Below are 15,984 nucleotides of genomic sequence, written 5' to 3'. Positions count from 1 at the left end.
TTCTCCCATGCCCCCCTTCTCTGCTCTTCAATCTCAGTCCAGCCTGTGCCTCCTCTCACTCAGCAGAAGTGCTTAGCACTCTTTGCTTTGTCAATTCAGTCTCGTGGTACAAGCCCCATGAATCCCATAGATCTTGGGTTTCATACCCTCCCAGCACAGGAAGCGGACACTCGTGTTACGCACCACTGCTGACAGCCTGGGGAGGGGGCAGTGGGGAGTGAGAGAATAAGCCAGGTTAGACTCCAGGGGCAGGCTCAGTTGTGCAAGGCCACTCCCTTGTGCTAGTGCAGAGTGGATCACACTTCCCAAAAACTTGTACATCATGTATGTTTCTCTTGACTAGATTATAAGCTCCATAGAGAAGGGACTTCTGTGTCTGTACAGTGCTGCATATGTCTAGTAGTGCTTTAAAAATAGAAAATAGCGGTGGTGGTGGTAGTAGTTATTAAAGTGCTGCTACACTGTGCAGCTGACTGGGATTTTAGCGGAATCGGCTGTGATCAATCTCACAGTCACTGGATCAAAAGACCGGGGTGTCACCATGGCTGGTGACATTTAAGAGGCAGCAGAACAAGTGTGTACTGAGCTTCAAACTGCCTGACATACTTATCAGTACAGAGGAGGATCAGCTATACATGCTGGACACTTCTCAGCCCCCTAAGTACCAGAATCTAGAAAGCTATTCACTAACACCGCATTAACAGCAAAAGGAGAATAGGAGCTTGGTTGATTAGAGACAAAAAATTAGATCAAAAAAAGCATTACAAAAAAAAAAAAAAAAAAGATGCTAGTTTCCTAAAATTCCTTTTAATAATTTGGCATTTGAAGTTCTGTATAAAAACAATGGGCCTTATTCATGAAGGACGTTTTCCTGTCCTATGCCCATAGAGAAATCCTTTGTTGTCACTGTGTCTTCATGGGACTCTGACAGAGAAACAGCCGTAGCACAGGCCCATTCCCAGGGTGATGGCTAACACAGGATTAATAATTTATTTCCAACTAATTAAAGCTAGCAAGGGTTGGTTAATGCAAGAAGGATCACGGCAGCACTTGACACCTTCAGCGATCAATGCACCAGCTCACCCACATTCATCAGCCAGTGCAGAAGCTGTTACAAGCCTCCCGGTTTGTGTACCGTAGGACAACCTTGCCAAACCCAAGGCTCACCTAACATTAAACAAAAATGTTTACTTATTTACAAGGTCTTAATATTCTGCACTCATTCCCAAACAAGTTGCTCGAGGCGGATGACAATAAAAAAAACAAATGTGACAGTCTCTCTTCCAAATTTTGAAACAGAGGGTCAAGGCAGCAGAAACACATGTGAACCCAGCACAGTGGGCCAGGACCCTCTATATACAAGTGCAGGAGAAGGGAGAAGTCCGTTTGGTGCGGATGGGCTGGTTTTGGAGGGTTATCTTGGCTGATGCATGTGACCGCCAGAGCTCCTCCACTGCTGCTGTTCCTCCCAGTCCTCAGGAGTGAGTCACATCCAGTACTCCGTGCACGCTCTTCCTGTCTCACCCAGCCCGGGGATATAAAGGAGCAGGCTGAAAAAGAGGAAGAGGAGGAGGATACTGTGTATGATGTGTGCGCTGCACAGTGGGACCCGGCTGTCCATGCCCTGCACGCTGCCCATTAATTTCCAACACTCCCGGGCTCATGCTGTACCTAGGATGATTACACATTCTCAGAAAGGTGCTCCTATACATTTAAGAGCCACCGCAGGTACGTCTCACTGCTGTGAAGTGCTGAGAGCAAAGCCCAGGGGCTGGTCTGGAGCGAAGCATCCGCTTTCGTGGCTTTTCTGTGGCACACCTGAAGGCACACTGGTTGGAAAAACGCTGCTGTGGGATTAGCTCTTGTCTGCTTAAAATATTGGCTCGTGTGTTTAGTGGGTCTCAAAATTCTTCCTCCGAGTCTTACTGCTAATTCTTTGCTTAAAACTGCTATATAAAAGGTTTAGGAGATACCGTAATTTTCAAAAGAGAGTTATGCACATAAAAATCATCATTCCATGCATAAGTAGCCTGTACCCGCGCAATCCGTATTTTATAAAGAGTCGAAAATAAGTACAAAAAAAAATGGGGGGGGCGGTCTAGGAGTGTTACAGGGCAGGGCCAACAGTTATTTAAAGTTTTTCTATACCGGCATTCGTGATACAATCACATCATGCCGGTTTACAGGTAACAAGGGGGTGTAAAACAGAACATTGAACAAGTGCATAGAACCGTAAAGTTACATTAAACAAGGTTTTTTCTAACTGGGGGAGGAAAGAGAGTTAGATGAACAGAGCAGATTTAAGATTAAATTATTTACATTATGTTGTAGTGTCTCGTTGAATTGTTGCTATAATTTAGTTAGGATCTGGGAAGGCTTGTTTAAACAGCCAAGTCTTAAGCCTTTTTCTAAAAGTTAGTAGGCATGGTTCTTGTCTCAGATCCAAGGGAATAGAATTCCATATCGAGGGACCGGCTGTGGAGAAAGCCCGGTCTCTAAAACTTAGATGGTGTGTCGATTTGGTTTGGGGAATGATTAATGATCCTCTGTAAGCTTCCCTGATAGGTCTGGTGGAGGTATGTCGTCTGAGAGGGATTTGTAGATCGAGTGGAGCCTGGTGATGGATTGCTTTATAGATGATGGTGATGGACTTATGAATGACTCTAAAGTGAATTGGCAGCCAGTGTAAGTTTTTGAGAATGGGGGAGATGTGATCTCTGCTCCTGGTGTTTGTCAAAATTCTTGCGGCCGAGTTTTGGAGCATCTGAAGAGGTTTAATAGAAGCTGAAGGAAGACCAAGTAATATAGAATTACAGAAGTCTATCTTGGAGAAGAGTACTGCTTGAAGGACCGTTCTGAAGTCTCGCATATGAAGGAGAGGTTTGATTCTTTTCAGGACCTGAAGTTTATAAAAGCCGTCTTTTGTTGTTTGTTTGATGAAGGATTTTAAGTTGAGATGGTTGTCTATTGTTACTCTTAATCCCTTGTTTGAGTAGTGGGTAGGTTGGTTGGTGGTTACACACATAAGTTGCTATTTTAAAAGACATGCACGCACATACATTTGGCAACTTACTCGTTTAATTTTGCGCCTGTTCGTTATCGTGAGTAATTGCTATCAGGCTTGTTTATTCCACGTTGTTGGCTGCTTGGCAGGTCTGGTTGAGCCAGGCCGAAAAGCCAGGAGGGTCTCAATGACCTGGAGAAGGACTAAGCAAACTGACGCTGATAAACTAATCATGTCAATTGCGCGAGCATGGACTTACATGCATAAATAGTGTTTTACACTAGTAAGTCCTATTTTATTTTCACACGTAAAAATACACACATTTATTCTTAAATAGGAAAAGTACACACATTCAATGCATCACATATACTCACATGTAAGCATACATACTGCATATGCTGCGAGATGGAGTTACGCGTATTTTATAATACGCACGCATATGATAGGCGTGGGTTATAAAATACTATCGTAGCTATATGTGTGGTCATATGCACACGTATGCCGCTGCATGTAGTTTGAAAGTTATCCTCTATATAAATAATAAAAAATACAATAGGACAAGGAATCTTGCATTTACATACATTCCCTTAAAATTAAAACATTTGAACCTGTTATTCTGACCTCCTCTCTGTTTTTCTGTGTTTCATGCTTACACGGAATCTACCAATTCATTAGATTCAGAGTCAAGGGAGCTGCTATGTAACAAACTTTTAACATCTATTTAATTTAAGAAATAAAATAAAAACCAGTATGAAAAAAAGGTCAATGAAACATTTTGTTTACGGCATACAACGGAATAATTCAAAAACTGTTATGTATATATATATATATATATATATATATATGTGTGTGTGTGTGTGTGTGTGTGTGTGTATATATATATATATATATATATATATATGTGTGTGTGTGTGTGTGTGTGTGTGTGTGTGTGTGTGTGTGTGTGTGTGTGTGTGTGTGTGTGTGTGTGTGTGTATATATATATATATATATATATATATATATATATATATATATATATATATATATATATATATATATATACACACACATATACATACACATATGCAACACACACAATATATATAAGCAACACACAAAGACTACCTAATTATAATTATATATATTAGGTAGTCTCTGTGTGTTGCTTACTTCCCAGGGTGTTGTGCGGCACCTAATGACTGATTAGTAGTACTGAGGCTCACCTCAAGATTTACTATCCAAAATTGGACCATGGGAGTCAGAATTGGCAGAGAAACGAGAGGAAATTGATTTGGCATGCACTAAGGCAAGATAGAGCAAGCAAAAGCTAAATATGCAGTCCACCAAAATAAAGCACAGAAAATGCCCACAATACTGTTGCGAGTGTGGACCCTTGGACTGAGATGGGGGTTGGTGCCTGCTGCTGGGAGGAGCCCTACAGGTCCCCACAGTCAGCTGGCAGAGTAGGCTGTGACAGAGCTTCACCTATACCAGCTTTCATTCCCCTTAGGTTGAGCCTTGGTAGCTGAGGTCGGCTCAGGGTGCGGGATTCTGTTGATGGGAATGAAGATCCATGGAGGAAGCCAAGTCACAGGCAGGGTCTGAGGCAGGTTGAATATGGACAGAGTCAGAGCTAGGCAGCGGTAAGGCATGGCAGCATTTTAGGCGGTCAGAGTCAGGCAGTTGTCAGTGGTAGGTGGAGTTCAGAGTCAACTGTCAAGCCGAAGTCAAAGAGATCCATCCGAGGGAAGATGGGACAGACAGACAGGTAGGGAGGCGAGGAACAGCACAGGTGGGCAGAAGAAAACACTGAAGACTAATAGCTTGAAGACGAGGAACTGAAGACTGACCACAAGATGAAGACCAAAGACTGAATACTGCCCACAGGACGAAAACAAGGAACTCAGGGAAGAAGGCCAAGGACTGCCAAGACAAGGACCAGGAACACAGGAACAAAAAACAGGAACACGCTGAGGCAATACACTCTACCAGCAGTAGTAGACCTATTGCCGAGGCACTGGAGGAGTATCTGTAGAGGCCTTATATTGAGAAGGCTGAGTGATGTCATCCAGATGAACCTGCTGGGTTTTCTTTCCACAGGTCCTTTAAGGGTGCCGAGGTTGGGCGTGTGCAAGCCCTACGAGGCGAGCCAAGCGCAGTCAGTGGCATCCTGCCGCAGGAGTCTTCGACAGCTTCCCACCGCGATGAGGCATGGTGTCCTGCTATGCAAGCAGCCTGGCGGCCTTGGGGAGAATGAGGTGTGGCTCGGGGCTGGAGCCAAGAGCAGCGGTTCACGGAAAAGACCCATAAACTGCCAAACGCAACATTACCCTCCCTTAAGCCCCCTCCCTGAGGGTCTGGGTTTCTTGGGATGTGAAACGTGAAATTCCCTTAATAGACTGGTACCCAAAATGTTGGAAGCAGGCTCCCATGTATTTTCCTCAGGGCCATAATCCTTCCAGGAGATGAGTACTCCCATTTCTTGCCCCAACACCTGGAATCCAGAATCTCCTACACTTCATATATCGTGCCGTCTTCGGAAGTCACCTCTTGAGGCTTCAGTCACATTCTCAAGGGCCAGGAGAGGATTAAAGACTTCAATACAATACGTGGAACACGTTGTGTATACCCAACCTGGGTGGTAGGTCATGGGTCCTATCTGGTGGAGGATGGAAAAAGGCCCGATGGATCAAGGAGTGAGACGCATATATGGCGCATGCTTAGCCATTCTTTCTTGCCCATTTTTAATTGAGGAGTAGGCCTCATCAGTGGTCTTCTTGGCTCTTTGGGCTGCTTTTTGAAGGAGGATATTGATGCAGGTCCAGAGATCCTGAGTTCCTGGGCGGACAGCTGAGCTGCTGGTGAAGGTACAGCCATGGGGAGAGGCAGAGGAGGCAAGGGTTGTTTGCCGTAGACCTCTTGGAATGGTGAAAACCTGGTAGAGCTACAGACATGAGAATTGTGAGAAAATTGCGCAAAAGGTAGAAGGGAAGCCCAGTTATCCTGGCGTTCGTTGGCAAAGGCCCGGAGGAAAGCTGAGAAGTCGGCTGGTATGCTCAGACTGATCATTCCCCTGTGAGTGGTAGGCGGTCATGAAGTCCAAGGCAATATCGAATTCTTTACAAAGTGTCCACCAGTATTTGCCATGAATTGTACACACGATCTGATACAATGTGCTTAGGTAGTCTGTGTAAATGAAAGACATAGGCACGCTAACTCTGGAGCAGAAGGGAGACCTGGTAGTGGGAAGAAGTGAGACATCTTTGAGACATGGTCGATAACCAACCAGATTATGGTGGCACTGTTTGAGAGAGGGAGGTCCACGATAAAACTGGTGGACAAGTGGGTCCAGAGTTCCATGGGGGCTGGCAACAGCTGTAACAACTCCCAGGGTCAGCCCGACAGAGCTTTCTGCTGTGCGCAGGTGGGTCAAGAATCCACTCAGGCCTTAACATCTTGCTTCATTTGAGGCCACCAATAATATTGTTGAAGTAGTGCAAGGGTCTGGCCAGATGTTTTGGAGAGCTGGACGATACTTCACCTCAAAATCAAAGTGTGCAAAGAAAAGGGACCAGCGAGCCTGTCATGCATTCAATCGGACATCATGGAGGTGTTCCAGATTCTTAAGATCCATGTAGATCAGGGTTGTCCAACTCTGGTCCTTGAGGGCCACAAACTGGTCTGGTTTTTAGGATCTCTCTAATGAACATACATGAGACAGATCTGCATACAACTGAGGCAGTGCATGCAAATTTTTCTCATGCATATTCATTAGGATTACTTTGAAAATCAGATTAGTTTGCGGCCCTCGAGGACTAGAGTTGAACACCCATGATGTAGATAGTAATACAGTGATGAGCATCTTCTAACCAATGATGCCACTCTTCTAGCGCTAACTTGATCTCTAGGAGCTCTGTCGCAGATGCCGTAGTTGTGCTCAGCTAGTGAGAAATTCTTTGAGAAGAACAAGGTTGGAGAACCCCCTTAGGGGAACACTGGCTTTGTATGGTCCCTATACCTACAGTGGATGCATCCACTTCTACGATGAATGGGTGGTGTAGGCAGGATAGCATCCTTTAGTTCTTGAAAGGCCGCTACAGCTTCGAAAGGCCAAACCTTCATGTTGGCTCCCTTACAGGTGAAGACTGTGAAAGATGCAGCGAACTTAGAATAGTTCACTATGAAGTGGCGGTAATAGTTGGCACAAGCCCAGAAATCTTTGCAGGGCTCATGGTCCTACTAGCTGGGGCCAGTCCTGGATGCTCTTAACCTTCTCTGGGTCCATTGGAAGCCCTTTCTGGATACAATATACCCATAGAAGGTGAGTCTCTCTTTTTTGAATAGGCAGTTCACAAGTTTCACATATAGATTTGTTTTCTCGCAGTCACTGTAGAATCAGACGTACATCGTGGCAATAGGAGCTGAAGACCTTGGAGAAAATAAGGATCTCATTGAGATATACGGCAACACAAATGTAGAGGAAATCCCGGAAAATCTCATTCATCGTCTTTTGGAAGTCAGCCGAGGCATTACCAAATAAATACTCATAATGGCCGTTCCAAGTGTTGAATGCTGTCTTCCAATCATCGCCAGGTTTAATTTGAATTAAGTTGTAAGCTTCTCAGAGGTCTAGTTTCAGATAGATCCTCGCACCTTGGAGGCAGTCAAAAGGTTCAGAGAATAACAGTAAAGGAAAACTATCCTTCTTGATGATGGGATTTAGTCCATGGTAATTCATACACAGCCTGAGTGAGCCATTCTTTTTGACCACAAAGAAGAAACTTGTACTCACCGGGGATATGGATCATTGAATGAAGCCCCAGTCTAGGTTTTCGCAGATGTACTCTGACATTACCTTGGTTTTGGGGAGAGAAAAGGGGTATACCCTACCCCATTGAGGCTTGGTATTGGGCAACAACTTGATTCCGCAGTCGTACTCCCTGTGGAGTAGCAATGTCTCAGCCTTCTTTTTTGAAAACACATCCTCAAGGTCGCTGTATTGCAAAGAGATGCCCTGAAGTATAGCAGCCAGAGATACGTGGAGCGGGGGTTCCACCTGCTCCAGACACAAATCGTGGCATTGCAAACGGCAGTAAGTGAGTTTCAATCTGGCCCAGTCAAACTGTGGAGAATGCAACTGGAGCCAAGGAAGCCCCAGCACAATTGGATGGACGGCTCTATTTACAACATGGAAGACAATACGTTCCTTGTGGCGGAGACCGATACACATGATCAATGATGCAGTAGCAAGGGTGATCAGACCTGGCAATGGGTCCCTATAGAAGGAGAAGATGATTAAAAGGGAACGATGGAAGTTGCAGATTACCAGAGCTTTCATCAGGAAGTTCCCCCCAGCACTGGAGTCTACCAAAGTTAGAGTGGAAAAATCCTGGTTGTTCACAGTGATTGTCACCAGAAGAGTTAGTTGAGGAGCATGTGTCGTTAAGCCTAGGATTACCTCCCCATCTGATCCTAGGCTCTGAAGTTTCCTAGATTGAACTGGCATTGAGCAAGCCAGTGTCCTGTGCCGGCACAATAGAGACACAAGCCTAACTGGCTATGAAATCTCTTTTTGGGTGTGAGGCAATTCTGTCCAAGCTGTAAGGGTTCGTCCAAGTGCACAGAGGGAGATGAGGTTGGTGCTGGCAGAGAGATCGGGCACTGGAAGCAGGAAGGCAGTGTGATGGCCCTACAAGGAGGATGGAGCTCCCTGGCCCACTGCTGGAGATGGCGGCCGATCCTTCCAGCCAGGTCAATGAGTCTGACAGGAACTCCAGAAGCTCCTGAGTGGCCAAGCTCATCCTTCACCTTAGAGGACCCTTGATGCTACGGAGGCAATCCTCCCTCCAGTTGAGTTCCGTGGCCAGGGTCCCGAACTCTATGGCAGACCTCATGATGGCCAGGCAGCCCGAGTCAAAGACCATCTTGAAAGCAGACATGAAGCACTGCAGATCCTGGAGAATTGGACTGGCACACTCCCATAACAGAGAAGCCCAGGCCAGAGCCTTACTGTCCAGGAGGGATATCATCCAAGAAAAGTGCCGCTTGAAGGAAGAAATGCATATAGCATTGATTAAGGAATCCCCGGCACTGGTTCAGGTCCCCCGCCTACCAGGGAGGAACAGGTAGATACAGCATGGGGCGACTTGGTGCGGCAAACCAGTCTCTGGAGGCTAGAGTGGCAGACCTGGAGGAGCTAAGGCAGACAGAGGTATAGATGAGACCTTCAGGGACATAGTAGCCAAGACCCAACTCCAATCTGGCAGCCCTAGTGCTTCCTTAGAGAAGGAAAAAGTCTCCTGCTCAGACAGCATCAACCTGGTGCAGCAGGAAATGATCCTGTAGCAAGGACCTGCTCTCCAGGTGGTGCATTGTCCTCTCACACTCAGGATGTGTCTCACAGGGCTTCTGCCAAGGAGGGGAGGTTTAGGTCGGCCGTCTTAGTTGGTGATTCGATTATTAGGAATATAGATAGCTGGGTGGCTGGTGGGCATGAGGATCGCCTGGTAACATGCCTACCTGGTGCGAAGGTGGCGGACCTCACGCGTCACCTAGATAGGATTTTAGACAGTGCTGGAGAGGAGCTGGCTGTCGTGGTACATGTGGGCACCAACAACAACATAGGACAATGTGGAGGGAGGATCTGGAAGCCAAGTTGGCTCTTAGGTAGAAAGCTGAAATCCAGAACCTCCAGGGTAGCATTCTCTGAAATGCTCCCTGTTCCACGCGCAGGTCACCAGAAGCAGGCAGAGCTCCGGAGTCTCAATGCATGGATGAGATGATGGTGCAAGGAAGAGGGATTCAGTTTTGTAAGGAACTGGGCAACATTTTGGGGAAGGGGGAGTCTTTTCCAAAGGGATGGGCTCCACCTTAACCAGGGTGGAACCAGGCTGCTGGCACCAACCTTTAAAAAGGAGATTGATTTAGTTTAAAAGCTGCTCTAAGGGGAAAGCCGAAAGTCGCTCAGCAGCACATGGTTCGGAGAGAGGTATCTTCAAAGGATACTAATGAAGCATTAGAGTTAGGGCATCCAGACAGTGAGGTTCCAATAATAAGAAAAGTAGTCCATGTGCCTATAATTAAAAATTCACCTGAGCTAACAGATTCCAATTTACCACTGTCAACTGAAAAGCAAAATGTTAATAGAAACAAACACACACTTCTGAAATGTGTTTGCTAATGCCAGAAGTCTAAGAAGTAAGATGGGAGAATTAGAATGTATAGCAGTGAATGACGACATAGACTTAATTGGCATCTCAGAGACATGGTGGAAGGAGAACAACCAATGAGACAGTGCTATACCGGGGTACATATTATATCGCAAAGAAAGTTGCAACTTGGTTGCGGGGTGGCATAGAGTCCAACAGAATAAAGATCCTGCAAAAGACTAAGGGGGTCATTTTCAAAGGAGTTACGCATGTAAATGTGACATACTATCGTAGCAATTTTCAAAAGCTATTTACTCGAGTAAAGTGCACTTACTTGAGTAAATCCTATGGACAATTCAATGGCATATATTGTAGCAATTTTGCAAAGCCCACTTACTTGAGTAAAGTGTATTTACTCGAGCAAAAACCAGTTTTGCTCGAGTAAATGCTTTTGAAAATCTGGCCCTAAATGCACAATTTAATCTTTATGGGTAGAATCCCTTGTGTGTCGGGGAAGACTATAGCGATAGGAATATACTACCATCCACCTTGCCAAAATGAGGAGATGGAAAATGAAATGGTAAGAGCAATTAGGGAAGCTAACCAAATTGGCAGTGCAGTAATAATGGGAGATTTCAATTACCCCAATATTGATTGGGTAAATGTAACATCAGGACATGCTAGAGAGATAAAGTTCCTGAATGCTACTACCCAAGAAAGATCTAGGCGTCATAACACATTGAAATAGTCGGTTCAGTGTGCTGCGGCAGTCAAAAAAGCAAACAAACAATGTTGGGAATTATTAGGAAGGGAATGGTGAATAAAATGGAAAATGTCATAATGCCTCTGTATCGCTCCATGGTGAGACCGCACCTTGAATACTGTGTACAATTCTGGTCACCGCATCTCAAAAAAGATAATTGCGATGAAGGTGGTACAGAGAAGGGCGACCAAAATGATAAGGGGAATGGAACAGCTCCCCTATGAGGAAAGACTAAAGAGGTTAGGACTTTTCAGCTTGGAGAAGAGACGGCTGAGGGGGGATATGATAGAGGTGTTTAAAATCATGAGAGGTCTAGAACGGGTAGATGTGAATCAGTTATTTACTCTTTCAGATAACAGAAAGACTAGGGGGCACTCCATGAAGTTAGCATGGGGCACATTTAAAACTAAATGGAGAAAGTTCTTTTTCACTCAATGCACAATTAAACTCTGGAATTTGTTGCCAGAGGATGTGGTTAGTGCAGTTAGTGTAGCTGTGTTTAAAAAAGGATTGGATAAGTTCTTGGAGGAGAAGTCCATTACCTGCTATTAAGTTCACTTACAGAATAGCCACTGCCATTAGCAATGGTTACATGGAATAGACTTAGTTTTTGGGTACTTGCCAGGTTCTTATGGCCTGGATTGGCCACTGTTGGAAACAGGATGCTGGGCTTGATGGACCCTTGGTCTGACCCAGTATGGCATATTCTTATGTTCTTATGAATGGAATAAACGACAGTTTTGTGGAGCAATTAGTTCAGAACCGAGGAGAGAGGGAGCAATTTTACATCTAATTCTCGGTGAAGCACAGGATATGGTGAGAGAGGTAATGGTGATAGGGGCCACTTGGCAATAGTGATCATAATATGATCAAATTTGAATTGACTGGAAGGGGGCCAGTAAGTAAATCCATGGCCCTAGCACTAAACTTTCAAAAGGGAAACTTTGATAAAATGAGAAAAATAGTTATTACAAAACCGAAAGGTGTAGCTACAAAAGGTTAAGAGTGTTCAAGAGGCATGGACATTGATAAAAAATACCATCCTAGAAGCACAGACCAGATGTATTCCATGCATTAAGAAAGGTGGAAGAAAGGTCAAATGAATGCCGGTATGATTAAATAAATCCAAAGCAGGAAGCCTGCGAGGAAGTCGGTTGGACCATTAAACAATCAATGGGTTAAAGAAGCACTTAGGGAAGATAAGGTCATTGCGGAAAGATTAAACGATTTCTTTTCTTCCGTGTTTACTGAAGAGGATGTTGGAGAGATACCCGTTCCGGAGACTGTTTTCAAGGGTGATGATTCAGATGAACTGAACCAAATCACAGTGAACCTAGAAAATGTAGTAGGTCAGATTGACAAACTGAAAAGTAGTAAATCACCCGTACCACATGGTATACAACCCAAGGTTCTGAAAGAACTCAAAAATGAGATTGCACAGAACTAACATTTTTCCTCACATTTATGTCTACTATTATAGGAAATTAAGAGGACCAAAATGTAATTTAAAGCAGACTTACTAAGAAAAATACATACAAATGTATATTATACAAAATTGCCTCAGAATTAACCCATGCCTTATTTTAATTTACTGCCAACCTACCCTTGGAGCTTATTTAAAAAGGGCTCCACAGTTGATCCAGGAAAACTATAAGCTGGTGAGCCTGACTTCTGTGCCAGAAAAAAATTGTGGAAACTGTTATAAAGAATAGAAATCACAGAACATTTAGACAGACATGGTTTCATGGGATACTGGTAGCATGGATTTACCCAAGGTAAGTCTTGCCTCACAAATCTCTTTTATTTGAAGAGGTAAATAAACATGTGGACAAAGGTGAACTGGTAGATGTGATGTATTTGGATTTTCAGAAAGGTATTAGACAGTCCCTCATGAGAGGCTGCTAAGAAAACTAAAAAGTCATGGGATAGGAGGCGATGTCCTTTTGTGATTGCAAACTGATTAAAAGACAGGAAATAGAGAGTAGGATTAAATGGTCTATTTTCACAGTGGAGTGCTTCAGGGATCTGTACTTGGACCAGTGCTTTTTAATATATTTATAAATGATCTGGAAAGGGGTATGACAAGTTAGATGATCAAATTTGCAGATGACACAAAATTATGCAGATTAGTGGATTGTGATAAACTGCAGGAGAACCTTGTGAGGCTGGAATATTGGGCATCCAAGTGGCAGATGAAATTTAACATGGACACATGCAAGTGATGCATATAGGGAAAAATAACCCTTGCTATAGTTACACAATGTTAGGTTCCATATTAGGAACTACCACCTAGGAAAGAGATCTAGGCATCATAGTGGATAATACATTGAAATCATTGGCTCAGTGTGCTGTGGTGGTCAAAAAAGCAAACAGAATGTTAGGCATTATTAGAAAGGTAATGGCGAATAAAACAGTGGATGTCGCTCGGTATTGCTCCATGTTCAGACTGCACCTTGAATACTGTGTGTAATTCTGGTCGCTGCAGCTCAAGAAACATATAGTTGCACTGGAGAAAGTACAGAGAAGGGTGACCAAAATGATGAAGGGCATGGAACGGCTCCCCTATGAGGAAAGACTAAAGAGGTTAGGGCTATTCAGCTTGGAGAAGAGACAGCTGAGGGGGGATATGATAGAGGTCTAGAAAATCATGAAAGGACTTGAACAGGTTTATGTAAATCAGTTATTTACTTTCGCAGAGAACAGAAGGACTAGAAAGCACTCTATGAAGTTAGCAAGTAGCTCATTTAAAACAAATCAGAGAAAATTATTTTTCACTCAACACATAATTACGCTCTGGAACTCATTGCCAGAGGATGTGGTTATAGCAGTTAGTGTAACTGGGTTTAAAAAAGATTTGGATAAGTTCTTCAGAGGAGAAGTCCGTAACTGCTATTAATCAATAAGGAATAGTAGCCTGGGATCTATTTAATGTTTGGGTACTTGCCAGGTACTTGTGACTTGGATTGGCCACTGTTGGAAACAGGATGCTGGCCTGTTTCATAAACTAACCAGGCATGACATGTAATATCCTTTTGTATCCTCGCTTTATCAGGCACAATTCCAAATGGTTGGATGAACCCTTTCGTCCTATACGCACTGAACGACCCACTCGCACTATCAACAAAGGCACCCTCTCCATTCCCCCTTTGAAAAAAGCCCACCTCTCCTCTGCTAGGGACCGTGCACTATCCATTGCAGGCCCTAAACAATGGAACACCCTCCTTACCACTCTCAGGCTAGAGCCATGTTACGCCAAGTTCAGAAAAAAAACTTAAAACATGGCTCTTCCGACAAGCCTACCCTGATTAAGTACACTGACTTCTGCAAGTATCTTGCCTACGCCTTGTATATTCCTGTAAATAGTCCGTTGCAGTTTTATTTATTGCTTTAATTCCTCCTCCTCCTGCTCTTTGTATACTCCTCCTTGTTCGCCCTCCCTGTTCATTGTAATTTCTGCCTTTAAAGTTACATTGTAAACCGGTATGATGTATGCATACTAATACCGGTATATAAAAGTTTTTAAATAAATAAATAAATAAACAATATGAGAATAATAATTACCAGGTTATTTATTTTTAAAAGTGTATATCCCCACTGTCCATAGTTCTAGATGGAATACAAAGATACATTCACACAAAACAAAAATTATACCCACCTGGGTTCACAAAAAAACATTAAGATAATCCACAGTCTCTACATAAAAACCTGATCTTTTAATATTTACTGGTTTTTAAGCTTATATATCACTATCATCACATATTTTGTTTGCAATACTCATTCTACTGTGTTCTGTATTTCCCAAAACACTTCCAGGGTACTATTGTTCTAAATATTACTAGTTTAAAAAAAAAAATTCAGCAGGGTAACTGGATAGAGACGATGCCTTCGATTGGTTACTGAATATTTAAAGGGCAAAGCAAGGTGTCCGGACCGCCGAGGTCCCTTCTTCGCCTAAAGACAATTACCAAAGAAGGGACCTTTAAACAGCCCTAAAAGCGAGCATCTTTAAAAATGTGCGAGCCCTAGGAAACCCTCATCATCGCCGCTATACCCAACTATTCTGCAAAGGTCTCCGTTTTACCGCGGGGCTCCGACAGGGCGTCCTCCCAGGGCACCGGCTGCGGGGGCTGCGTTAGCGACGCCCAAGGTGCCACCCTGACCGGCTGCCGATCGCCTCCGGACGGACACACGGACACGCCCCCAGCAAGAAACCTCTTAAAAATCAAGCAAATCATTCCGGCGGATTACGGATTCTTATCACAGGGCAGGGTCCTGGCCGCACATGCTCAGGGTTTAAGGTAAATATCGTGGGTTTGGCGGTGATCCGGGCCCCAGGCGGGACGGGTCATGCGCAGAGCTGCGGGCACCGCACTAATGCCACAGCCCTGAGCCTCCCCCACCCCCGGCGTGCCCGGGGGGGGGCGCTCACGAGCCCTGCCAAGCCAGCGCCCTCCCCGCTGCCGCGCACCCAGGGAGCATCTGCCAAATCCGTGCCCCTCGGGTGGGGTGGCCCAGCCCGCGCACCCCACTTACCTCTCCAGCAGAGCAGCGCCGCCACCAGCAGCAGCGCCGGGAGCAATCGAGCAGGGGCCGCCATGAGGCGAGAGCGGAGGGAAGAGGCCGAGCCGCCGACTGTGAAAGCCACGGGCAGGACGCGAGCCGGGGCCGGGGTGGGCGGAGCGAGAGGGGCTGGGACTCCGCCCCTCCCTTTTCGCGAAATAAGTGTGATCGGAGGGTTTGTGACCTCACCCGAGTCGTGCGAATGGGAAGCTGGGGCTTGGGGGGGAGGGGGAGGGTCGGGGTCTGCATATAACGCCCGCGGCACATCTCCCCCTCCCCCCGATGGGCGAGAGGAGGCGGTGAGTGGTCAGTGAGTGCGGCGCGGTCTCGAGATTCCGATCACACATCTGGAAAGCAGATGTGCTCTGGGCTGCAGGATGTGAGGCGGTGTGCAGCACAGTCACTCTCCCCACTCGGTTTTGTTTGGTTTGGTTTGGTTTTTTTATTTGTTTGTTTGTTTTTTAATCTCCGGCCTGAATTCTTGTCGCACACAATGAAAAACCCAGCAGACAAGAATTTGGATTGAA

The 15,984-nt window shown here is 45.0% G+C and overlaps 1 protein-coding gene across 2 annotated transcripts in view; it reads right to left on the bottom strand.

Moving 5' to 3' along the window:
• Nucleotides 1-15,657, bottom strand: part of CD99L2 (CD99 molecule like 2) — a 118,602-nt gene extending 102,945 nt beyond the window's left edge. Inside the window, exon 1 of one of the 2 annotated variants that reach the window (XM_029607723.1) lies at nt 15,431-15,657. In XM_029607723.1, coding sequence (XP_029463583.1) covers nt 15,431-15,494 — 64 coding nt within the window. In that variant the 5' untranslated portion in view covers nt 15,495-15,657. The remainder of the gene's footprint in view (nt 1-15,430) is intronic. The other variant, XM_029607722.1, reaches the window with a different exon arrangement.
• Between the last annotated feature and the right edge of the window lie 327 nt (nt 15,658-15,984).

The sequence above is a fragment of the Rhinatrema bivittatum genome, chromosome 6, assembly GCF_901001135.1.
Source record: "Rhinatrema bivittatum chromosome 6, aRhiBiv1.1, whole genome shotgun sequence".
Lineage (NCBI taxonomy): Eukaryota > Metazoa > Chordata > Amphibia > Gymnophiona > Rhinatrematidae > Rhinatrema > Rhinatrema bivittatum.
This window is presented reverse-complemented; position numbering and strand designations above follow the sequence as displayed.